Here is a 27,493-nt window from a genome sequence, read left to right as displayed (position 1 = left end):
TTAATCGCCATGCCAACTTTTTTTTTTTTGTATTTGCTGTCACACACAAAGCTGACTCAGGAATCCTGCTGAATTTGTAATTCCCTCTTTAATCCTTGATAATCCATCAGACTGTTAGTTTTTAGAAAATGTTCCTGCTGAAGTGTTTCCCCCGCGTCAGTAAAAACAAATTGAAATACAATGGAACCGATCTAAAACTGTCATTTTGGGAAATGCCGCATCCCATAAATTTGGATTGAGCTGTCATAATATGCGTCATTGGTATAACAGCCGTCAGCGAACCTCACTAGACCTTATCTGAGCCAGCATCAAATCATCAACTCTATCTATACACCTTTTCTTAAAGGAGAAGGAGAAGATGCGGGCACATATTTATTAACGTAATTTACCATTAAAATATTTAGACTCATTTAAAGCAGAAATAATTTGGGTTTGTTTCATCTTGAGCGTTTCAGTGTCATGATATTTGGACACCACCAGAAGCCACGAGAAGTGGAGTATAACTTCTGTTAAGTGATGTTTAGCGCTGTTAGCCCAGCGCTTTGTAAACATAGGGCTTTGATTTGGATCGTGTGACATTTTGAGTCATCACTTTGTGGTGTTTGATAAGAAGCAACTTGAGTAAAAAATGCAGAGCGCTGCGTTATCGTCTTGCGCTAGCTGCTAGCTAGACGATGGTGGATCTTATCTCAAAAGCGTTTCCTAAAAGCATTTATAAGGGCTTTTTGCCTCGAGCTTCAGCACACAAGATATGCCATAGTGATATTTTCAACTTGTTTTTCATCACGCCAGGCACAACTAATCCAGTTTTCATGTGTTTATATATTGCTTATATACAACTTTGTCGATTTGTTACAGCAAAGTGCCACGACACACTCATGTAAACTAAGGTCATCCCCCCCCCCCCCCCCCTAGTTTAGCATAGTTATCTGCACAGGAAATAAATCACACGCAAATAATGCTGACCTGCTCGTTCATGCGTGAACACATTCACAAGAACATGTTCTGTTCTTTTGGCTGTATTATGTTTATTCCCATGAGAACACATAAAACAGATGACATTCCTGCAATGAAAGATGAAGGCTCTCTAACAACAAACCTATCATTTAGCAAATGGGATACATAGGCAGATGCAGTGAAAAGAAATATCGAAGCATCTGCAAAACAGGAAAATTGAGCATTTTTAAATGATTAGGGATCTATAATTTTGTCAATGACAGTTGGATATTAAAATGTCATATTGTAGAAATCCTATAATTTGCATGCCTAGAAAATACCCTGTATCGTTCACTGTATTAAATGTATTTAGAAGTAGAGGACATAGGGGTCACCTCATGCAAGTCAATTAACTACTGTCCGCCATGGCCCACTCAGATGCATGTGTCTGCTTCCAACACCACTCACAAGGGCCATTAAACAGAAGACAAAGGGCAGTTTGGGAAACAAGTGGAGGCTGAAAATGGAGAAGGACAAAGAACACTTCAAGTAATAGGGTGAGGACCAGTGGGAGTCGTAATGAAGAAGGCAAATACCCCAGATGATGGAGATTAGACAGAGAACCTTTTCCTATCATTATCAGCTGTAGGCAAGTGTCTATGCAAGTAGACTCCCTTATCACAAACACACACGGTAGCCTTCCTTTTCATAATCTAACTCAGTGAACATTTCATAAACCTTTTTAAAAAATATGTTTCAGATCAAATCAAGAGCCACTTCTACATAGAACCGACATGCATCAGGCATCAATAGTATGCCGTTGGGTAGTTTGATGGATACTGATCAAACCTACCATCGTCTCCTCCTATGCAATACTGAGGAACAGTATGTCACTGGACGTTATTGTATTATTTGCTAGGAAAGTTGCTTTTCATTAGCGTAACATTACCTGTATTACTGTGCAAAAGTCATGGTCACCGTTAGATTTTTTTTGTTTTAACAATGCTATAATAGCTAAATGTGATTTGAATGTCACTCAGTAATTCACATACCTTCTCTGACAAAAGATGGGCGGTTTCCAATATGATTTGTGAGGCTTTGATGGGGGTGGGTGGTTCCAGTGACACCATAAATTACTGTATCTTCACTTTTGATCATCACTGAAATTTTATGGCTTATTCCTCGGTCAATGCAACTTTAAGCATTTTCAGTTTTGTCCTATAAATTATAGTTTTTGTAAACATAAATATATCAAAGAGGTAAGAAAAAGGGGTGAAAAACAACACATCAAACGAGTGGTGAACTAAGACTTTTGCACAGTACTGTGTTCCAATATTAGTTATTATCATAATCTTTATTCCAAGATGGTGTAGCAGTGCCGAAGACCGTTTTGGTCTCAGGACTGTCTAGAGACCAATTAAGAGTCATTGTATTTTAGTTCAGTCGCATTATGGGAAAAGGTATTTGGATTTATTGTCATGACGTGTCAAGACCAAGCAGGGACAGCAGTGCTTCACCTTGTATGATTTGTCTTTGATTACAATGACTGTGATTGGCTATTATGCTTATGTATTAAATTAGCTGATTTTCAGCTGCTGAAAATACCATCCATCTTTCAGTTTTCTACAGATTATCCTGTGCAGGGTCAGTGGTAATTGCCGGTTATCCAAGGTCACCGGGCAAAAGGCAGACTGGATTGGATTGACACCGGATGGTTGCCAGTTACTCGCAAGGCACATCCATTCAAGCATTCACACTCACATCCACGCCTGCAGTCACTAGTGGGGTTTCCATCCACCCATTTTTATACGAATTCATGAAATGCGAAGATAAAACTGAATTGAAACGGCAGAAATTCGAAAAAGGGCCCAAAATTTGCAAAAAAAGTTGTTACGCTTTGAGGTGGTGAATTTTGAAGCGTATGGAAAAAAGGAAAATGCAAATTTTGGCTATGGAATAAAGGAAAATGCAAATTTTGGCTATGGAAACTGGTTTTGCGGATAAACGCTGGCAACACCCGTTTGTAGTCACAAAGCAATGGTGGACGATAAAGTAATGTATGTTTGGGGGGGGACGACGAAACGGAAATATTTTTGGAATTAATTAAAAAAGTGAATATTATTGCTATTTTAGATGGAAAACAGAAAAAGAAACGTTACGGCTTATTAAGGATTAAAAAAGCAAAGTGCTTCTTCTTCTTTTAAATTACTGGTGGATCACATCTCTATGGTGTATACCGCCACCTACAGCGGTGGAGTCCCCTCTCAATATTCGCAATAGAAGAACAGATGGAAATGGGCATACGTAGCATGTCGGTTTTGCACATTTTCACCAAATTCCCTTAACATTTTTGAAACAATTGGATGGAAACCTGACTACTGAACGTGAACCGATTCCACACTTGTTGCCTGAATGTCAGCTGCATCTACACTATGAGCAAACTCCATTTAATTTCCCTCATGTTTTTTCAGATTTGTGCTGCTTGGTTTGATGTCCTGAAAGACAGCCTTGGTCTTGGCGTGGGGTCTCAGTTTACGTGGTCTCGACCACAACATTAGTTGTCACATGTAAATCAATTGGCTCGGCTTCTGTAACTTATTACCATGTTTTCATCAATTTCCAAATGCACGTTGACTGCTGTCCATTTCGATTTACCACTACTTTTAATAAATAACACTTTGCAATTGTAAGGGGAGCCCAGGGAAGGGGAGGGGGGTGGATCTTACTACCAATCAGTCAGTCACACAATATCATCTTCTTTCACTAGTCTCTGCTGCAGCTAATTGCCCTGAAAATGAGCATAGAATGAGGTACAAGCTGGTTTCTTTTGGGACAAACCGCCCTGTGTGCAACAGAGAATTAGTCACATGAATATGAAGATACACACAAAGCGCAGGTTTCGGAAAATAAAACTGCATATTGGTTGTGTACAGGTTGCATTTGGATCGCTTTCTATACGTCCCTACAAGTAAACTATTAGCCTCACATACTGTATGCCATCTCGGTGAAGCAGGATCGAGATGGCGGTAAGTGTTTCCTTCCATCATCTTAGAGTAGCATGTGTCTGAGTCAATGCTCTTAAAAATGAGAGCATAGCTATATCCATAAAGAGCACAGTGCAATCTGTCTCAACTACTTGTTTCTGCTCAAGTTTCTCATACAATCCTTCTACAATTTAAGCAGGGCACACACATAAAAGTAATCCCGATTCACGTGAAGACCCAATCATCTGATGCCTCTTAAAGAAACGTTACCATCCCCAATTAGCGCCAACAATCACATAAATTCAATATTTATGATTAAATAATAGCCTTGATAACTGGTACATCCCAAATGGCAATCATGAATCGAACATAAGGAAATAAATGAATGGCCATGGCAACAAAGCTCACAGTGAGAGGACTTCAGAATTGGAGGATCAACTCACTGAGTTGAGTGTTTTCCAAATCTTGCCACAAAAGAAAATAGCAATGGAGTCGTCGCGGTAAGAGATTCTTACAGCTGCTGCTTGCTTTTTAATTTTCCAGCGATCTGGACGCCCTGCTATAGATTCCTGCCTGTCACATATCAGTCCGGGCTCTATGTGAAGTCATATTTGCTGGCGTGAGACCTCTGATTTAGGGGACAAGCCTTTGATTGTCGGAGGACAGATTAAGTGCGAAGTGTACACCACGCACTATTCAAACAATACAATGCTATATTGTCATATCGTCTTTGTGTGTACCCCGCTGTAAGCTGCATTAGTGGTAAGTGGATATGACTTTAGGATTATAAAAAGACAATCGGTACCACCAACTTTTAAGTGAAGATATAGATGTGTGTCGGCACTTACAGTACGTGTCTAAAAAGCAATCTATGCTATAGATTGACACTCTAGTACTGTAGAGGAGTATTGCATGGTTCAGTGGCTTGAGAACATTGTTTTGCTTCTCCAAGCCTTGCAATACAACAAGCTGGCCATTGACTAAATTAAATATAATACTGTTCAGTCCTCTCCGGTAAGTTTTTGTCTGATGGCTAATCAGCCAGGCAGTCCATCAGCAAAGGGCGTCTCCTCCAAAGCAGCCGCTGAGCCATTCGTCTCTCCTTTGTCACCTCCTGATTCTCTCTCCTCCTTGTCCTCATCCTGACTTAGCGGGTCTAAGTCAGACAGACCAAAAGTATGTGTTTTTGGTTCCGGGCTCAGCAGTGACAGCTGAGGCAATAGCGGCCCATCCCGAAGCTTCGCCGCCATTTCCTTGGCGCTGCAAGCTGGGGTGTTGGTTTCATAGACGTCGTGGAAGTTGTTGTAATCGACCTCGTAGAAGCCCTTCTCCAGGGAGAGAACCGGCGTAAAGCGGTAGCCCCAAAGCACCTCTGTGTCCAGATAGGAACTCCTTGCTTGACACGTCATCCCTAATCCGGGTACAGGCAGGCGTATACATCCACACGCACATTAAAAGTATGAAGAGACACACGGGGGACAGGGGACAGGTCAACAAACACACACGAAGAGATGAAAAGAAAAGGGGAGAAAGACATCAGTCAATTTTTCATGCTGCATACAGAAATCCTCAATCATGCACCGCATCTGTCAAACTAACAGCTGTAACACTTATGTCGACCCTGTCAGTGCTCTTTGTGATCATTTCAAACCCTTTTGTGTAAATGATGTTCTATGCAAAAGCAAAAGCCCCAATTTGTAGTAAATGTATCGAACACATGTATCTGAGCTGTCTTTTTGTGAGCTTCACTTTTCCTGACTTCTTCTACTATTTGTGGAAAGGTTAAAGGGTTATCGAGTAGATTAATCCTTTCAACCACAACAGTGCACACAATTTGCTCACTGTGTTGCAGACTGTGATACATAGCGTGCATTCGATGCGATTAAAAATAGAAGTACAGTTGATTCAGACTGACGCGGTGTCTTATGTCGCTGCACAAGGAGGTGCTCATAGACCTTTCTTTTTTAATTCCCTCTGGAAATTGATGGCCCATTTTTCTATTTTTAATTTATCAAATATTTGCCTTTCTTATGACGGGATTATGAATGTCAGCCTTTGTTTGTTTATCTATAAAAATGTTTGTTGCTTTTCTTAACTGTAGGAGTAATGTGGATTTATATGGGTTCATACTGAAGTCTGAATATTTGGCTGTCCTTAGGTATACAAACTGTAACACCAATAGAATCTCTAAAGTCAAGGATCCCGAATTTCATATTTCTCTTTTTTCCGTCAAACAAAAACGGTAGCATTTCCCAAGTGTGTTTTGCTAGTTACTTTATCATACATTAAAGCTGCCAAGATGACCATAGATTCAGAAATAGCATGCATGGACAGTTGGACGCATAAAAAAAACTGATGCAGTCCTGTTGTGACTACTCAGCAAAATAGGATTAAAAAACAAATTTTCTATAAATTAAACCATTTCCACGTAGGTTGACCAGATTCCCATGCTGCCTTGCGTTGGACTTGAGAGGTTCCACCGCATCCCTGTCTATTAAATGCGGTGTAGGGTCACTGAGGTGAAATCAATAACAACAATAATTGAACCACATTACAGTAATCCACCTCCATCCAGGATTCTGGTATAGAGGAACACTTTCAAGGGAGATCTTTTAACCCATTAAAGAAGAAACATAAAAGAGCACTTAATACCATAATTAAGGCTGCACCATTTAGGTGAGCCACTTCCTGGTTACTGTGCATGCTGACTTAATGGGATGAAGCCTCCCGTGACATCCACCTGCTTGTGTGGAGGCTAACACTACCCGCATATTAGTTCCCCCAAGATAATACTCCTAATTTGCGTTAGTTAGCACATGTTTTCATGTCAAGTGTTTGTACAGTGCGGAAACAGAACAGCCAAGGTCATGTACACATCTGTTTTGTTTGTAAGTCTTTCGCTCCTTTCTAGTTTGCCCTTGTGTTTCCCTTCCAGGCTTCCCATATATGTTAAGGTCTTGAGCTGACTAAGCTTTGTTACTCGTGGAATTATTTGTCCTTGTGCTTATTTCTGATTATGCTGGGGATACGCTTCCCTCAAGGCTTTCCGTTCTTAGTCATGTTGAGTATTCGGCTTTGTGTTGTAGCTTTGGGCGTGTTGTTGTCAAAATAAGATGATTCACAATCTAAGAGGACTTGGAAGGGAATTGTTTTACTCTTCTGTATATTTTGACTGTAGACTGACTCTAAACCTTTTGACCACGTCTTTGGTTTTATGCAAGCATATTGAATGTTTCCAAATGTACGTTTTTGATGGAAAGTTCTGCTGACCTATAGACAGACGTTATATGTATGCTTTCATTCGTAGTTTTGCTATACGCAATAATTCTTTAGTGAAGATGACTACGCTTTTTCCTCATTTAATGACACTTCAACGTCCTCCTTTCCGCCTTTTAGTTAGGGTATTTGGGGCTTTTATTTTCCTAAAAACTCACCCAAAGAAAAAACATTTCATTCTGCTCATACAGCTTAACTTTTCATAAGATTTAGTTCTAAATAGTCAGGAGAGTACCTAAATGTAGAGTACATTTTTATAGATAAGCATGGTAATAAACAAAACTATTCCTTTATTGGCTAAGACATGAATACGTCAGAATACGCACAAGTAGGTTGTAATGTTTACAAGATCCATTGTTACATTAAAAACGTGATTGTGTTCCACAAAACACTACTTATTTGATATATAAATATTAGGAGGGATATAAGATGACAAAACTGTCATCAACGTACTATCGTCGGGGACCTTTCCATAATGAAAACAAGGTTTGTTGTCGGCAACATGGACACACGACAGGACCTTTCTGACACAGATGAACTATCATAATAACTGCAGCACAATCACGAAGATGTTTGCTCAGCTGACTTTGAAGTTGCCAAAACAATAACCAAAATATATCTATAACAAACACAGACACCTATTATCTGGTTGCCCTGTGGACATTACGTGTGCAGTGTATTTTAATGTGAACACATAGTGGTTGACAAAGTAATGATGGTTGGGAAAACATGCTATCAGTGAATCTAAGAGGCACTTGTTAACATTTAAAGAACGTGCGATTAAGAGGTTTGACTTAAGATCTTGTTGATTTAATATCGGATGTTCTGTTGGTGTTGTAGTCAAGGCCACACTAACCAAGATCAGGGCTTTATCGAGTATATCGAGACAAGAAGTATGACTTTTGACCGAGACTGTATATATCAAAGAAAATATCAAAGAAAAGCGACCCCTCAAAAAATAACAAACTGATCAGTATCTTTATTTTCATTACGTTTGCAACAAAAACAAAACAAAAATTCTGCTATGTTGTTTTGGAACTAATACAATGAAACACATCTCAAATCTAGGCGGTGTGGCGCTCCGGTAAGGTAGTGTGGCACCTGCATTCTGCGTTTCTCACTGGCCTGGTCTCAAACGGTCTTGACCAAAAAGCCCTCTCCAAGTAAAAATGCCTTAGATATCAAGATGAGACCGAGACCCTTAAGAAGTGGTCTTGAGACTGATCTCGAGAACTATAGCACTACAGTATGTGCTTTTGTGTGTGTGTGTGTGTGTGTGTGTGTGTGTGTATGTAATATCCCTTCTAATGCCAGAATCAGACATTTGACTGTGAGATCATTCTATTCAAATATTTAAGTAATAATCTAATTACATTTTTAGACATTTACAGTATGGTAACATAACAACAATAAAAATACATTGCCTTTTATGAGTACTTCATCTAAAGTACCGCACTATAGTTGTTTATTTACTCAACTGCAGATGTTCCTATTTGTACACATTTTCGGGCGTTAACATTAATCACTGTTGCCATTATATACCAATATATATGCCTGGTGGACCAGGGTGGACTGGCGGAAAAACTAATTGTAAAGACGCTGTATCTCCATAACCTAAGGTTCATCTTTGGTACTGTGCTGGGTAAGATTTGACATGATAGTTAATTTGAAATACTTTTTTTATTTACATTCTTTGATAAGGTGCTGCTTTTATGCTTAACAGGTTTTGCAATTAACTAATAAAGAACGATACGTCTATAAAATTAGATAGCTGCAGTTACTTTTTTTTTTTTTTTTTTACCCTGATGGTAAAAGAGATGTGTATATTTCAGAAAGGCTTCCCATTTGTTTAGTTGGAGCTTGGACCTTGCGAAACTGATGCCAGACAAGCACCAACTCTTTGCTGGTCCAGTTTTACGTCAGTAGCTTGGGGCAGGAACTGAATGTCCGTGGCATGTATGTTCAGTCACCAGCCATTTTATGGCAAAGAGCCAATAACCTCCTGTCACTGCTTGGTAAAAAGAGTTGTACAGTGTCACCAGAATGATACATTGGTGACGCTGTAGGCATAGCTATGGCTTAAACTATGCTAACTTGCATTTCTCAGGCGTAAGATAGTTTTAAGAGTCCCGGGGGGACAGTGTGTGTGGAGCGTTGCGGTATAGGCAATGGGCAGATTGGCCCGTTGCCCGGCGGAGAAGGACAGTAAAGACACTAACCCCTGAATGCTGCAGCGGTTTGTGCTCGTGAAGCAAGGGGTGATTTAATGCCTGAGTCAAGTATCCAGCAGTGTGATCAGGAAGCATGATGACTACTGGTACTTTGGGAGAGAAAATAAATATAAAAATCTAATGTGAAATAGAGCAGAAATGTTCAGATGCATGCAACGCCATGCCTGATCGCACCAGGGAGCGTTGTGCTTTGTGGCCTCCTAATCAGTCCATGTGTCTCATTTACTGAAGCAAACTGTGTCCAAGAACATACATTAGTACCATGTTTAATACATCTTATGATTAGTCATGTTATACTGTACATTTATTAAAAAATAAATCATAATTACGCATTCAACAGTGGCCGAGAAAGCGCTTAAGCAAATCACAATACCTGCTTCAGCCAAAATAGATGGAAAGCTTATTACAGACAATTAACAGCTAGCTGTGGGCCATTTTAATCACATCATTAAGATGTTTATAAGACTTAGGGAATTGGTGACAATTTTTTTTTTTTTTTACACAATTTGGACTGTTTACAGTAAGATATCGTAAATTCTGAGCGTCTGGAAATAGGAGGATTTTTGGAACTTTACAGAAATACCCGGTTTTGTCTGTCTTTTATATGTAAACCAGCTTGAAGCCGTTTTGAAGGGCTTGGCATTTACCCTAAACAATGATCAGCAGTGTTGGTAGTTAAACTTAACTCGTTCTGAAATATACATATCAAAGACAGCCTTGAAGTTTAGCATTATTGGAAATGCGGGTAGCATCGACAACATGTGTAAAATGGTATGGGCGATTCATATCCTTAAGTGACATTTACTTTAAAATGTTGAGTTATAGGATAAATAAACACTAGCAGCTCTGTGAAATTAGGTCAGCTTCGAGAAAAACTCTAAATATTCCATTCCATTGAGTCTTACAACCCACTAGAGCAATGGTGCCAAAACTTTTTCCTGCCAGGGACCGGTTCATAGTAGTTCAGATTTTATTACAACTCTACCATTTTCTGCAAACTCTCAATCTTTCACTCGTCAATCTATGCAGTTTCATACCTGTGGCCTCCACCATGCCCTCGAGGATGACCACGATCTCAAATTCCTCCTTCTCCATTTGTGCCATGGACATTTCCCAGAAAGGGCTCTTTTCGTTGATCTCGTGTGAAATGATGAGCGGCGACACAAGGAACAGGCGATCGTCTCCCGTGTCAAAGCCGATGTTTATGTCAGTTTGGTTGAGCGGGATGAACTCGCCCTCCTTGGTCTGCTGCGAGCGGATAAGCTTTGCTCGGATGGAGGCCTCCACAATGTGAGAATTCCTCAGGTCCCCCACCCGAAACATCAGGCACATCTTGTTGTCTCGCACTGATATGACAGCTTTGTGCGAGAACATGAGGGTCTCGGCGCGGTTCTTTGGCTGTGAGATCTTGACAAACATGCAGCCGACCATCATGGCGTTCACAATGGAACCCAGTATGGCCTGCACCAAAAGCAGGATGATACCTTCTGGGCATTTTTCCGTGATAACACGATAGCCATACCCGATTGTGGTCTCAGTCTCAATGGAGAAGAGGAAAGCGGAGACAAAACTGTTGAGGTTCTCCACGCAGGGGGTCCAGCCCTCTTCGTCTGCATGTAACAGATCCCCTCGGATGAGCGCAATCAGCCACCACAGAAAGCCAAAGAAAAGCCAGTTGACGACATAGACTAGCGTGAAAATAAAGAGGCTAAGACGCCAGCGGAGGTCGACCAGTGTTGTGAACAAGTCACTGAGGTAACGGTAGGTCTCTTGCACGTTTCCATGATGAACGTTACATTTGCCATCCTTTTGCACGTATCGCTGACGTGGCTTCTTGGCGGGGTCAGATATCAAGTGTGTTCGCTCTGTCGATATCTGGGCCTCCCGTAAGTGTTTAGGAAGCTTCTTCACCTGTAAGGAGAGGGAAGATACAGAGACAATGTCAGAGAAAGAGGACTACAGCAGCGTTTACATACTTTTCATATTCGATCTGAACATTTTCTCAAAAGATATCATCATATTTTTTAGTTTGTCCTCACGAGGGTGACTTTTGGACCAGAGGCAGTCAGCTAATTGCAAGGCACATGTAGACAACCATTCACACAAACTTCCACACCTATTGATAATTTAGAGTCTACAGTTAACCTACCATGCGTCTTTTTTGTAATGTGGGAGGAAGCCGGAGTACCCAAAGAAAACCCGCGCAGGCATGGGGAGAACATGCAAATGCCACACAGAAGGGCAAAACTCGAATGTGAACATGCAACCTCTACACCAGGGCTAGGGAACCCTAGGTCCTCGAGAGCCATTGTCCTGCCTGTGTTCCATGTCTCCCTCCACCAACCCACCTGATTTGATGAACAGGATCATTATCAGGCTTCTAAAGAGCTCGCTGATGAGCTGATAACGAGTCAGCTGTGTTGGAGGAGGGAGACATGGAAAACAGGCGGGACAGCGGCTCTCGAGGACCAGGGTTCTGTACCCCAGCTCTAAACTGTGAGACAGATGTGCTAATCAGTCGTCCACTGTACTATGTAACAATTTCCTCCTAAATATCTTTACAATAGCCTTGTTATTTGACCATTTATGACAGAAACATCTTCTAATCAGTAGATTAACGCCATAGCTGTTCACACCTGATTCATATGATCAGGATCAGACTTCTGTAAAACTTGCTCAGGAGCTGGTCATTTGATTCAGGTGTGTTGGAGGAGGGATACAACTAAAACAGGCTGGTTAGGGGCTCTCAAGAAGTGGACTTGGTCACCCCTAAATTAATCTTTCTAATTATTCCATCTCATTAATAATAACATTTCGAAATTGACAGTCAATTAACTGAATGTTTGTGAGTGAGTTAAACGCCCACTGCTAATATGTACCAACTGCTACAAAATTGTTGGCTTGTCATTGCAGTGGTGACAAAAGGCAAAATATTTTTGCAGTCTTTAAAAGTGACGCACCAGTCGAAGTTGTGTCCTGTGTAAGAACAGCTTATTCAGCTTTTGACAAATATATATATCTATCTAAGATTAATTGCTTGTCAAAATTGTATCTACTCCACTGAGTTTAGGGGGAACTACACATCCGAATAGTACGAGCCCAGCAGCAAAGTCTTGTTTCTTGTTGCTTAAATCATGAGCCGTGTCCATATGTTGGAGCAAAGGGGAGAACATACACGGTAAACAAAAAACCCAAGGACGTTGGCTCTGTTGGCACAACTCCAATGAGCGATCTGGCTCCACTGCTGTCCTCCGCCTCCCACTATTTCCCCTCTGTCCTCTTCCTTCACACCTGGGATCCTGGCAAACCTGCATCGGAACAACTGAACATCCTCCAGCTCTCTCAAAGATACTGATTGCATCCTCCACACAGTTCCCTTTTTTATTTCTATCTTAAGAAGATGAACTGCTTTCAAGTCATCTGCCAGAAATCATGTTGTCTTATTTATAACATACCGGGGTATAAAAAACACTGGCTGTAAAAATCAAAATTCTTGCCACTATTTTTGGTTGTGTGCACACATGAGATGACATGTGGGCAACCCGCTAAAACTTCCAATTTGAATCGACAAATTGAATATATGTTGTGTTGGGTAAAAACAATATATATAAAAAACTCATCCTGCCCCTTTAAATCTTTCACTGATGTCAACTTAGCCCCAATAAAGTTACGGTGCTTGTTTCGTCTATTGCACTGACCTTGGAGCTTTGATGGCAACATTTACAATACCTACAGTAAATAATCTCCTTGAAGATCCTTTGATTGTGTATTGTAGAATCAGACAGACGTATTCAAGACTTGCAAGTTATTGAGACGTTAGTTGGTGTTGAGCACCTCTTGATATCCATACGTCACTTGAGTGTATTGAGTTTTCTACTATCAATTCGAGGTGATCTTTGTTTAAGGAACATTTGGACGAGGAAGAATTGAAAGACGATGCTTATTGACTGGCACCGCAATTAGCGGTTTGATGACAATGCATTCACTCAATGTCTGTTGAGTTCCTTTTAGTCAACTGTGCTGAGATCTGTAAATCAAATGAAAACACGGCCCCCACCTTTTGAATTGTATTAGTGAAGATATGTATTTGTTTTCAGATTTTACACAGCTTTAAGTGAAAGAATAAACAAAAATGTCCATCAGGCTTGAGCTAACAGAGTGATTAATGAAGCTGTCACAAACGGTGCCGTCCAATCTTTGGCCGCCGTAGTCAATACAGTCCCTGCGGGTGACGGCCCTAACACAAATTCATTAGTCCTCTCTACACGACAGTGGTAAGTGGGTGACGTTTTCACTTACTGAGCTTTCCTGACCGTGCTCGGGAAGGAAGGACGAGTTGCAATCAGTTCTCAATATCCACTACCAGGCAAATGCCACCCGTTTGAATTGGAGAAATAGCTTCAGTTATACTAGCCGCGTTCTCCTCCATTTACTCTTCAAACCCTTAGTGCCCCATGTTGTATTGTTGATCTCCTCTCTCTTCATACCATCTTAAGTGGCTAATCTACTAAATAGTCCGTTGTATGAATAGGTTTGGCTTCTTTGTTTTACCTGTGCAGGCGTGACACCTATCTCCATGTTGTGGTCCATGAGGATTCTGGAATCTCCCGCCATCCTCAACTGAAGCTCATCACCTACAGAACATAGGAAAATGTTGCCATTATTGCCCAGACAGGAGCTGTCCATTATTAGTTCTTAGTGTTAAAATAAAAGCAGTAACAATGTTCATTTGAAGTTGAATTATTTTTCTCCTGCCATGTAAATGTCCTCAATTTATCAACCTGTCAATACTTTCAGCGACGACTAGACAGAACACAAACCCACCACGGTTGTTTGAAAAAGGTTTTAAAAGGTTACTTGTTCTACAAATGGCCACAATTGCATGTGTATGCCACATTTCCCTAAATATAGACCAGAGACATTTATTTACTCAACTGCAAGGTATAACAGGAATCTATTGTGGGAGGTTTGTATTAGTACGAATATTTTAGCCAGATTTATTTTTAGCCCCTGTCAATAATGCACTGCGGTTCAAGGCAGAACTACAGCACAGACTTGTTTCTGCACCGTCTCACTTTGATCAATGGACTTTCCAGCCAAAACAGACCAGTGGGAGTGCGGCTCATCTACAAAACCATAACCATGCTGATCTGTATTTGTTAGTTACGTCTATTAATGAAACAACTTTTCAACCCAGTTTACATAACTAGTAGTTGTAAGGTGCTAGATTTACACCTTTGCATTTACTCAAGTAACCTTTTGGAGAAATTGTACTTGGGTCATACTCTTTACTTATACTTACCTGTGAGGATTTCTACTCTTACTACTCTTACATTGTGTTGCACTTGCTACTTTTTGGGATGTCACTACACAAAGCACTAATTCGGGATACAATAAGATTATGAGATTATGCTCAACTAGCATTACACTATGGACAAACACAAACAACACATAACATTAATAAAACATGATTTGCTAAGACCTTTTGCAATTGCTAAATTAAAGTCAAATCGGACCAACACGTTTACTCTTCACAATTCACAATTCACTGGCTTTTACATCTTCCCTAAATGTATTACCACCAAAAAAAAAAAAAAAAAGGAGGATGCATCTGTTTTAAGAGAGGCATTGATTTGTTACGTGAGGCACGTTGTATATTAGAGGCCACTTTTTGAGAAAATATGACATGCAATTTGTGCCTAAGGATCTGTTTTTGACATCGTTTCCTGGCAATGAGAGAATGTATGAATTACGCTCACTGGTAGCATTTATCCAAGCGAACAAGCAGTTGTGCGTTTGTCCCTTGTGTAAAGTTGCCGGGACATAACAATAGATCATGTGAAAAGCCCTATTTTTTTGTGGTAATCCTGTTAAACCTTTCAAGCTACACGAGGCAATTAATTTAGAGAGCCCCTGGGTGTTGTTTGGAAATCAGCGACTGTTAATTCAGCAAAGGAGCCAGGGATTTCCCAGTGCTCAGTAATCAACGGTGCTAAAAGAAATACGGATAAATGATGTATTCTGGCTGATTCAAGATCCAACGGCATCTGACATTTCCTTGTCATCGGTCGCTAGCATCAATCAATTTGATCGCTGACCAGCAAAGGAGAGGCAACCAGGAAGCGGCCGACTAAAAGTGAGAGGAACACATCACAAATCAGGCCCACACAGGAATGTAGTGTTGACATTGATGGTCCAAAGCAAAGGGCAGAGTGACGTGACAGGCATCTGAGCAGGGAGACAGGCAGCATGTGCAGGAACACACAAAGCTTCTCACTGAATACATGAAAATGATTCTGTTTTTCAGTCATTTTTGCTTCTCATGAATTTAGCATGATCCAAGGGGGTTTGCGAACTGTAGGAAAAACGTCAACGGGACTGATTGCGGCTCACGGTGGACTCAGCAATCCTGAATGTGAGGTGTTTTATCTTGGTGGTTGAAGAGGGTAACACACATTTATCTTGTTACCATGAGAGTGACTGGATGCTTTCGCTGAATAGTGTTTGTGTTGATAACAGGAGTATTATATCTGTTGGGCTTCAAAGTAACAGGAAGCAACGGTATAAGCTATGCCTTTAATATTGTGCTGTGGTGGCAGTAAAGTCAAACACATGGATGTAAGCAAAAAAAAGAGGGCACCAGTAAGCTTACTTTCAGATATAGAGCATGTTGTGCAGCATATTTGATCATCAATAAGAACAGTGTTTGTGCAAAAAAATGTTACTGGTGGTAATAATAAATTGCTTCCCGTTGAATATTGTACAGTCCATCGAAGCGGCACTGCTCACCACAAAAGTCCACAAACAACAACACAGTATTGCTGGAGCGCTAGCGTTTCAGTCCAAGATGAAAAGAAAGACCAACTAGTTAATTACTAACGTAGTTATAGTACTCATTGTGTTTCCTCAGTAACAGTAAGGCAAGATGGCTGTGTAGTCAAGATCAATCCCTGTGCTATATATAAGCACTGACTATATATCACCATGAGATGGAGACGCTTGTGGCAACCTGATCTGCAGATAGCGCTAACCATATCGACAGCGGAAGTCATACGTTGTATTGCAGTGCTTATCGTGGCATGGTTACAAATAATAACCATAGTAGTACGGTATGTTGCAAAGTCAGCAATATCACTTCCGGCAGTTTAGAATACAAATGTAACTGCGGCATTATTGGTTGCTCATCCGTGTAAAGACATAGTTTACAATTTACTGTTGTTGCCGGAAAAAAATGAACAAAAACTGTAAAAAAACAAAAAACAAAACCCGCCGTACAAGCAAGAAAAAAGAGGTCAAACAACTGTAGACAGTAACCAAGTGGCGGATATAAACTAGCGATGTCCGATGCCACAAATTTCCTTCTGATCCGATAATCATTAAAACCGAAACTGGTATCAGTGATACCGAACTGATACTGATACCACAAATAATGTGTCTGATTATTATTATTATTATTTTTTAAAGCTTCATAAAAATACACAACATTACATAATTTTATTAATATTGTTATTTATCTTTTTTGTTTGTTTTAAATTTAGAAGTATATTGAGGCAGCTGACAAGAACTTGTTGTTTTATAACACTGGATCACTCAAATTGAAATTGCTCGTAAATATTTAATCAGACAAAACATTGAAAAAAGTTTCAATGCCTACATTTTAAAATATTCCTTTAACAGTGGCAGCACATTCAACTATATTTTATAGCTGAATAGGTGTTTTTACACATCTTTTCTAGTCACAATGGCCATTTTATTGCAATGTGTCTGTCGTATTTAGTGACACCTAGGGTGTATTTCAGAAAGCAGGTTTAGTCAAAACCCTGAAATGTGGGAAACTCTGCGTCTCTCGTTTCAGAAAGGGACGTAACTGAAACCAGAGGAAAAAAGGTGACTAGCATTTTTCATAAAAATAGGTCTCGGTCAGTTACCAAAACAACATGAATCAAACCTAGTCACAATGAACCTCGAGGTTTTCTCTGTCCCCGCCTCCTTTCAGCCACACACGACATCTTATTTCCTAAAGTTGCGAAGTTTTGCGTAAATACGCCTATAGACTATAGCGTAAAGTCCACTTTTGTCACGACCACGACATGTCCTTTTGACAATGACCCTATTGATGAAGGTGCCGCAATATTGCAGGGAATTAAATATTCGTCGCGAGATTGTTATCAGAACGCGCATAGACATGCTGGCATTTCTGGACAGTTATCTTTTTGATACACCGTTTCACATCACAGTCCATTATCTACATACACAACTTAATCCGTCCTTACATTTGCAACATTACCGGCGCTGTAGTCATGCGCTCACATCACGGCATATATTGTGTGTGCGCTCTCCACTTTTTTCTTATAACCTTTTGAATAATGTTTTTATATTTCATCTTAAGTCAAGTGCGCTTCTCCCCTGCAAGGTTTTGCAACTTAATGAAATGAATTAATAAGCTACCATTCAACAGGTTTCCCCCGTAACATTATTGTGATTGCAAAGGACTACATTTAAATTTACGCATCGACTCGAGCAGCAAGTGTTCTCTACGGGGAGCCGCCGCGGTGTTGCACTTTTTTTTTCTAAAGACACGTTCAAATTTGAATTCAAATATGATCGCATTAAGATTTTCAGTTGTGATGGGTAAAAAAAAAAAAACATGGAAGAAGAGGGCAGCGCCGCATTCTGCGCTTCCCGGTTGCCATGGTGACTTGACAAATCAGGGCTCCATTGATGTGGTATTTTTAGTTTAGTGGCAACGCCAGTTAAAACTACTCTTCGTTGATATAACTACCTCAAATCAACTGTCCTAGAACTGAAAACGCCGAGTTTCCTCTCTCAGTGTCTGTCAACTCGCTGTTAGTCTTGGTGTTTGTTGAACATGCTTTATGAAATAGACCCCTGGTCTATGTAATCAACTTTTTAATGAGGAAACTTTACCTGAATAAATTAAGGCTTTTTTTTTTTAACCCATGATTAATTCAATAATACACAAATTTATAACTCCAAGTTGAAATCTGTTGCTACTTCTTGAAGCATGTATTTTTGTTAATTGGCTGGCAACCAGTTCAGGGTGCACCCCATCTCTCACACCCGCTACCCTACTGGGGATAAGCAGTAAAAAAAAAATGGATGGATGGATTATTTTTTTTTTTTACTTATTTCATCACAGTATATATTAATATTAACAATTCCAACACAAACAGTGTTTAGCTCTGCTTACAGAGAGTCCTTTTCAGTCTGCCTCATCATAAATGCCTCATATTCTGTGTTGTGGTATAACCTGAGGCGTTTTTCACAAACGTGTCTAAAATAGCACCCCACATGACTTAGTTTACACTCTGCAGTAATGCCATTGTACAGAGTCAAAGCGGGACTGAAGTGACTGAGCAGTGTGGCGTGCCGCGCTTAGGCCAGGCAGAAGAACTCGTTCCCACCAGCTGCATATCATTTAGACAAAATCCCAGTGGCGTACATACTTGTATTAAATATAAATATACAACCTCAAATGACTCCAATATTAAGGGTATCAATATTTTGATTTGAATATTATTTTAGAGCAGAAAAATCTGGTATTGGAGATACTGATATTTCTGTATTGATCCACACATAAAAGATACCGCAACTAAATGTCAAAGCTTATCTTGTGACCCTGCATCGTCGTCATGGAGGCTGCTTTCCTTGAAGTAACAGCAATGAGTTATTGTTACTGGTAGTGTCACGATTATGTCCCCAGCCTTGATCGGCCCATAAAATAACAAGGACTTGGTCCCTATCTTTATTCACTTGTGACACATTGAGGTCGGGCAGGTCAAATGACTAAAAACGTCCCTAGCAAGTTTGGCTCCAGGCCGGACTAACACTGATATGCCGCTAGACTCGCGTATACAAACTTCATACCAACCCTCCCTCCCAGTTTTCCCATTATGTCCGATAGCGAGCCGAGTGTATCAAGTTTTACCCTTCTCATGGATGACCTTCTCCGGAGTGACACTGCTGCATTGAGACGTCCCTCTCACACTGACTGGAGAACAATTTCCCTAATGATATGTCAAACTCTCTCAATCACTTTCTGTCTCTCTTTCTCTCTCTCTCTCCACATCCCTCAGTCACTTCCTGACACCCTTGAAATATTCAAGCCACTACCAGTTGTACAGCAGTTTTAGGTGTGTGCCACTCACCCGGAACTGGTAGTATGTCCTCTGTTTTATTAAAAACTTAGATGGTTTCAAAAAGCAACACCTCGAGGAGCCACATCACAACCCTCTTCAAACCCTCAAATGTTTCTAATCTGGTATTGGTGTTAGACACTTTGTTATCCAGGGCATACATTTGAGTTTCCAGGTGCTGCTCATAGCTGGAGAGAATGATGGCCAAGCAAAGAAATATAGCTTCAGTTTAGCCTTTTATACCATATTGAGGCAGTCTTGACACATCAATAAATAGCTTGCTGTAACGTTAACATGCAAACGGCATTGCGGAAAGATCACACCAGTTAGTTGAACACTGATTGAACATTTGATTAAACACTCAACTTTGCTAGCGATGCAGTGTTCACAAGACTTCAGGCCATCGTTAATACAGTGCAAGGATGCAAAAATGGACCGATCCACTTTATGGGTCAATTTGACCCGACTTTCTGTTTTTTCTTTTTTTTTTTAACAAAATGACCCAATTTTTTGACCCAAGGATCTGACCAATATTTATTAGTTGTTTTACAGTTAAGACACATTTCTTGACTCAAAGTTGGGTCAAATTGACCCAAGTAGAGGATCGGTCCATTTTTGACTCAACTGTTTTTAGAGTGTAGTAAGTGCAAAGGAGAAGCAACATTTAATCGCGCACATCCTAGCCTGCTTTTTAACAAAGGTTTCGAATTAGCCAGCGATATCACAGCAACTCAATGTATTAAGAATTAGTTTGTATATGCCAGGGCGAGAAATATTTTAATAAACTACAAGAAAGAATGGACCCATCCATTGACGATCAATGGTTAAGATTGATATTCATTTACAAAAAATGACTAAGCGGTTAAGAAAATGGATGGATGGATGGATGGATAGACTTTATTACCAAGAAAGTTTAGTTGAAATGCCAGCTTCCAAGTGAATTTTGTCGACCGTGTCCATCCATTTATTGAGTGATTGTAGATCTGGGCAGTAATAACACCTTAAAATAATCTTTCAGTTGCCACAGTCATCATATAAATCAGACTAAACGCTATTATAACGTCACTTCTTTTTTATTTTAATGCCAGTTGTTGCAGCTGTAAGGCAAGTTGTGCTAAGAAGATACCCAGATGTCCCTCAGTTTCCAAGAAAGTCATTCAACAAATGATCATAAAATATCAAGAAAATCAATGGTCGCCTTGTTAGCCATCCCTTAATTCTCCCTTTCATCTGTGTTAATGAGCTGCAAATGTATGGGAATGTATTTCCCCTGGGAGAAAGACGCTCACGCTCGCTCGATGCTTGCATACAACTTGTAAAAAAAAAAAAAGGGGGGGGGGGGGGGTGCTGGGGCTCCCATGTGTAAAAAGTGCTGTATGTGCTCTCTTCCCACATTTTAATGGAACTGCAGTAATTAACAGTCTTATGTACAATTTGCATAAATTACAAAGAGCTTCATTAGTGATGCTGATTTGTACTCATTCTGCAATAATCCAGATGCAGTTTGCAGAAGTTTATAAGCAACTAAAATATGTACGTATTCTTGTTTGCAGCCAATTATTGAGATCGTTTTTTTTTTTTTTTTACATTTTAGATCACATGAGAGTTTTGCACTCTTTCTGCATACGCAATTAGAAATGTAGTAATGCAGACGCCGTAAGGATGCAGGAATCCTCACTTGGGTTCAGCTAAACTGGCACAACCTGAATGTTTATCAGATAGACAACCAAAGCATCTCTGCTATTGTCTGCCTATCTTCACATAGGGAGTACTCATGAATTAGACAAAGAATTCACCACTATTAAAATATTCAAGTCAGACAAAGGTAGTGTAATCGTCACTGGCCTCGGGACTATATGTTCCAGAAGTGTTTTTTTTATCTCACAACCAGTTACCTGCTGCTCACAGATAAGGATAAAATACATTAATGAAGACTCTCCTTAGTGTCATTAGCCACTTCGAGGCTCTACTCGCCTCTGTTTAAGACGGTCAGTCTTTATAACGGTGGTCAACTTCACTAGTCTGAAAATGCATCTGCTCACAGACAGCATAGACAATAAAAAAGAAAAGAATGTGGACTGCATGTTCTAAACTTCCAATTTTCACAAACACGGGATAAATGCAACGCAATTGAACAATTTCTTCATTGCACTCATTGCAACAGCACTGAAAAAAAATCAGCAATTTAGCCTTGAAGACAACACATCGCCATGACAACAGCTCTAGTGTGTGGCATGATCGAATGTGAGTGTAAATTAAAACCCAAAAAGATCACAAGTTAGAGTTGAAGCAACAGACGCCCAAAAATAATAATAAAATGTGCCATGCATTTAGACCACAAACTATAGAGCTCAAGCAAGCTTGTAATCCTTAGTGAGGAACAATTGGAACCTTGACTCAGCCCCCTATACAGTAGCCTATCTGAGTTTGACATGTCATCGAAAAGCAAATCAAGTGTAGGCTGTAATCGTTCGGGTAAACCAACTCGCTACTTCCTTGCATGTGAGCCTTGAAGAACATGATTGCTGTTACACTATTGAATAGCTGCAGTATGAAAGGTGACCTGAACCCATTCCTACTCATTGTCGTATTTTACAAATACAGAGTCTCGATTCAATTCCCCGGAGCCAGCAAAATGCGCTGATGTGATCGTGCGACTCCATCCAAAATGTGTGCGTGGTCTTGTTTTTGTTACATAGTGGGGCCAACATTTCGGGATTTCACAGAGTCCATTGGGGGCCATTTTGCTGGGCCCCACAAGTTTAGATCTCTTTTTGAGGGTCAAGACTTGGTTATAGAGTTTAGGTTTGAATTGGTTATGTTTGAGGTTAGGGTAATGAATAGGGGTAGGCAATCATTTTTAATGGTTGGGGTTAGGGGAAGGGGCTAGGAAATGCATTATGTCAATAAGATGGCCCCACAAAGATAGTAATACAAACTTTTGTGTGTGTGTGCGTGTGTGTGGTCAAAAAACAAAAGACAAAACAGAACGCAAAGAGGCCATAGCTGAAATATCAGTCCAAAGGTGACGGATGGCTTTGCACATGCTGCACTGTACCAAAGCAGAAATATATCAGCTTAGTGAGGCTTTTGGCGAATCAGTGAGGGGGCCGTACTATAAATCTTGATGCTTGGAGTCGTAGGTGCAGTTGAATTTGCATTGCTTGATTCATGAGTGGTTTTTCTATGGGGTGATGGAATTATATAAGCAATTTTATACTGCTTAATAGATTCATGCGACGTTAAGTTTGCATTAATATTCAGATGCTTAATTTGAATACCGTTATTCTTCTAAGACCAATACATATACAGATGGAGTATATACTGATGGCAACTTGATAGCCGGCCGACCGAACGCCATCCAGCTATTACTATTTGCCGTACGTCAATGGGGGAAGTAAGTGTGCACGGTGAGGTGCGGCAACTACTATTAATTGACGGTTGGGGGGGGGGGGGGGTCTGGTGGGCAACCAAGAAAAGCTTATAAAATACTAGAGGAAGCACTGTGTATACACACAACATTGTGGAGTGATCACAATTCAGAAGCTATCATTGGGAAAAAACAATATAACAGTCTGTTTAATAATATCCAGTGGTGGGTGCATCAGCATTGACGGAAGGTCCGTCACTGACGGACTCCCGTTTTGCTAGCAAACTGATGACTGACGCAAACACTGATTTGAGAAACAAAGATGAGAGAAAGTTTGGGGAGGAGGAGCATGTAAATTGTAAATTAGGTACAAACTGTTTCTAAATGACAAAAATTGTGGACTTGTAAACATTTTATTTGATTTATTTTTAACATTTTCCTAAAATAGTGGTGACGAACTGTAATTTAGCGATGACGGAAACACGGTAAAAATAACGTTGAAATAACGATTTTGTTTGACCGTTTTTCATATTGTCTATGTTTTTTGTTCTTTAAACTAAAATCTATGAATAAGATTTTTTTTTTTTTAAATAACGATGAAGGTTTGACTGACTGACAGATTTGGCCGGCCTGAAATAATGAGGGGGCTGATGATGACGGACTGGTGGGCCGGCCACTCGCGAATGATGGACATATTGCCCACCTATGATAAAATCATATTTCCAACATTTCCACACTATCGTCTTTTTCCACATTCATCTACTGTTCTGATCAGTAACCGATTTTAAAAGGACTCAGAAGCAGTGAACTAATGTCTGTCTGTGAGCAGTAGTATAATAATAGTTGCTACACATTTTTTTCTTCCTTGATGTGAAGAAGAGCGCATCCATTTGAATGAGGTGTTTACTCTTTTTACATGAATGACACACGTAGTGACTAATTGAGGTATGGTATCTATTAGTAGGGTGACCACTTTATCAGAAATATGTTACTAGTACTGTCCTTGCTACGTCACAGAACACCGCAATGTATGAAGAAATACTGAATTAATGCAGAAGATGAATACATGAATATAAAGTAAGTTTATTAATGACTAAAATGTGTATCCAAGAAGGAGTTGGACATGTACACATTTCTTTAAGGATCTTAAGACGGTCTGTATTCCCGGATAAGGTCATCATAAACAGTAAATGCCTTCCTTTGAGGTTGCCGTTCCCCCTATGTCCTCTTAAGACATCCAATCCTGACTTTATAAACAGACCCACTTAATAATTCACAGACTTTGGAGAGTCTCCTAATGAACCAAACTTTGCCCTCTTTTGCCCGTTTATTCCAGAGATGTGGTCACAGCCTAGCAGGAGAGTTGCCGTTACGATGATGCGCAGATAATAAGGTCGAAAGGCCTTCTATCAGAAACCATTACGTCTTTGCTGTTCACACTTCCCCAGCGCACTTGAAATAGCCGATAACGGCACAAGCAGCTGCAAGCAGGGCTCATTAAAGATAATGCTGGCAAAAGAAGCTTGTGAGAAATGTCTACGGCTTTGTTGCTGTATTTCGAAATCAGGCTGTTAGAACTTGCCCTGCCTTTATTCTCTTTAACTAACAGAGCAGTGATGCCTCGCTTTTCATGTTTTTTTTATTCCCAAAGTAGAGACATTAAAAAATGATGACTGATTCGGCACATTGCCTAGACGCCAGGCTTTCAATTCCCCGATGAGACAATAGCGGGCGGACTAAGGCTTCGGGGGATCCGTACTTGATTAATACGCCCGCTCAGCCCACTGCATTGCCATAAAAGTTTTACAGCAACTACTTTCCGGATGTGCGTTGGAGTACAGGGGGGTGTGTGGTTGAGATGCTTGTTCCAAGGGAATCAATATACATGATTTTTAGTCAATGCTTTGGTGTAGCCTACAATATTCATGAAAACACAGCCAGCAGATATCACTACCCCCGCGTCCTCGGCTTTATCTGCTGCTCCCAAAAGCAAAAACATGCTGTGCGTCTGCGGTCCCTCCACTCTCCTCCTCCTCCTCCTCGTGCGCTGAGAGTAACGCAGATGCACCTTCGCGCTGCAAACTCCTGCATTGCACTGAGCGCACGAGGAGAGACGAACGAGCTTCTCTCTGCGTTTTTTTTTTGCGTCGCACAACCCCTATCATCGCCCTGCCCCCGCCAACCACGAGGGCACGAGGATGCACGGCGCTGGCCGACGTACGCATCACCGCAGTCGCACCGGCGATAAGAGATGCGGAGAACGAGATGTGACGATGTGATTAGATTGCATGCTGATGGAGGAGGCTTATCCAACCACTTTACCCATCAACACTTTTTCTTCTTCATTGGTTTTTGCTTGACGCTTGAATTTGTCTTGTTCTACTCAAGCCACCTCATCCGCACAGTTGACGTGCACTTTTCATCTGGCAAGCGACTCTAGATGGGGACGTTGCAATGTAAGCCGTCATGCAAAGCAGATGCCATTCACCGATACAGTGATACTGCCATCATCAGCCAAGTGTATCATCAGGCTTACCTTCAGGTCTTTGTGGGAGTAGCTGTCCCTTCGAGGCATCTCACAACTACTCCCCCCTCCAAAACTGTGCACTCCTTTTTTCCCCAGCTTCTGCCTCTCCTCTTCTGCCACCCTGCTCCTTCTGCTCCTCACAGCTCTATATCAAGTGTGAGCGAGGGCTCGGTGTCTCAGCCAGAGAGGCACGGGTGGGGGAGATAGAGGCAGAGGCAGAGTGGGAGAGAGAGGACAAGACAAGGGGATGTAAATATGTGCCCGGTGTCTTGATTGCTTCTCTCTTGCCACTTCCACGCACACGTTGGATGTCTTTTCCCTCAGGATTTGTCCTTCACGTGTGTGCGTGTTCGTCACATACAGTTTTGTAGAGAGAGGTTAAGCAAAGGATGTGTTTGTGTGTTTAGCATTGAAGATACAGACAAGGCATTAGCACACTGAGGGGGAGTGTGGTGTAATCATTTGCCAGAAAATGCCTCGAGGGTTTGAGTGAGATGCAAGAAAAGAAAATTGTCTACAAAAGGAAGACACGGCGAGAATATAATGAATAGAAAGGTGAAGAAGAGTCAAGTGCCGTTAAAGGAGCGAGAGGTCATTTTGACCCAGAATTCCTCATGGGAGTAGAAAAAAAGTGTTGAATCATTCACTACTCTGCCCCCACCACCTGGCAAAAAAAAAAAAAAAAGTATGTTCTTGACAGACATTAATACAACATTTTCACTGCTTCATGAAGGCTCGGTTCTATTTGTATCAATTTGGAGTGTTTAGTTTTCCATTTTAAAATTGCACAGTGGTAAACCAAACCTTTGAATTACCAACACCGAAGGAGGAATTTATTTATTGATCACGGAAAGAAGAGACAACAGCAAGAAAACATTTGACTTCAGCAAAGATGAATAATCCTACAATGCCCAGCAACAGAGAATGCTAATTTTTCTCCATTTATTTTTGTATTTGCTAGCCATGCCATCCGGAATGCTCAACCCAATAGCAGCGTTTTACAAAGATTTAAATTGTTGAACAGAATCAAAAAGGGAATCCGAATCAGAAAAATCTTATCAATTCTCATGCCTATAGTGAGCCAGCTCTGCTTTTTATTTCACCCATAGTCTATGACATTTTTTGCTGACTAGTTGCTAGAAATAGCACATTGTAGTACATGCTGTTACCAATGCAAAAGTGACCTTTGAGTACAGCGGTGTATGTACCACCCAATAGACAAGGGAAATAATATGTCTCAATATTGCAGACCAAAGCCTTTATTTACACTCGCGGCTGAAGTGACACAACTCAGATTGTTATTCTGAGTTGGTGGAAGCAGAAAAAAGTAGGATATCCATTTTCAGAATCTGAGTTGGACATTTCAGGTATGGGTCACTTGAAAATAACTTTGCTGGATTAGCCACAATATAAATCTTGCTTTGGCCACTCTTACCACTGCCTGCTCGAAAATGAGTCCAATAATTTTAAATAACTTGCAGAAAAATGCGGGCTAATTTATTCAAAAGGCTTTTAGATTGAGATGTGTGACCACATGAACGCACACACAAATAAAGACGTCACACATTCTGGATGTCAAGATTTTACTGCCATACTATGGAGTAGATTGCATGTTCGGTGCTTAAAGGCGAAGGAGGAGGTAGAGGAAGCCTAAAGGATGGGGGGTGGTGTGTGTGTGTGGGGGGGGGGGGTACTGCTTTGATGCTGCTTGTCATCGTAAAGCCTTCTCATGTACTTCCTGCATTGAGTTTTGGAGAAGATTTATGACTCTGTCTTGCCCTTTGTATCCCACTGACAGCACCCCCCCCCCCCCCCCCTCCCGCTTCCCCAACTCGCCCCACTGAATTGCCATGCCACAACCAAAATGGAAGACGGCTGTCAGATTCTTCTTGTGGTACCAGCAGCGAACGGCCAGGGAGCCAATTACAGGATTATAGGACATCAAGGAAAGCGTCTGCAATAATGGGGAGCTTGGGATCTGCCATAAGGAGGCAAGTTCTGAGTTATACGTG

The 27,493-nt window shown here is 40.8% G+C and overlaps 1 protein-coding gene across 2 annotated transcripts; it reads right to left on the bottom strand.

The window, feature by feature from the left end:
- Positions 1-982: 982 nt before the first annotated feature.
- kcnj5 (potassium inwardly rectifying channel subfamily J member 5) lies at positions 983-25,628 on the bottom strand. 2 transcript variants are annotated; one of them, XM_086080485.1, is made up of 4 exons: positions 25,491-25,628; positions 13,979-14,061; positions 10,465-11,338; positions 984-5,331 (listed from the first exon to the last, which is right to left on the bottom strand). In XM_086080485.1, exons 2-4 carry the CDS (start codon positions 14,039-14,041, stop codon positions 4,958-4,960), a joined length of 1,311 nt encoding a protein of 436 aa, XP_085936611.1. In that variant the 5' UTR covers positions 14,042-14,061; positions 25,491-25,628; the 3' UTR covers positions 984-4,957. The 2 variants fall into 2 exon arrangements, with proteins under 2 accessions (XP_085936612.1, XP_085936611.1); XM_086080486.1 differs by lacking the exon at positions 25,491-25,628 and having other exon boundaries at positions 983-5,331.
- Positions 25,629-27,493: the final 1,865 nt, after the last annotated feature.

This window comes from Leptonotus elevatus, chromosome 7, assembly GCF_054856555.1.
Source record: "Leptonotus elevatus isolate MCC_2025b chromosome 7, RoL_Lele_1.0, whole genome shotgun sequence".
Taxonomy (NCBI): domain Eukaryota; kingdom Metazoa; phylum Chordata; class Actinopteri; order Syngnathiformes; family Syngnathidae; genus Leptonotus; species Leptonotus elevatus.
The sequence above is the reverse complement of the archived record's forward strand: the minus strand, read 5'-3'. Positions and strand labels throughout refer to the sequence as shown.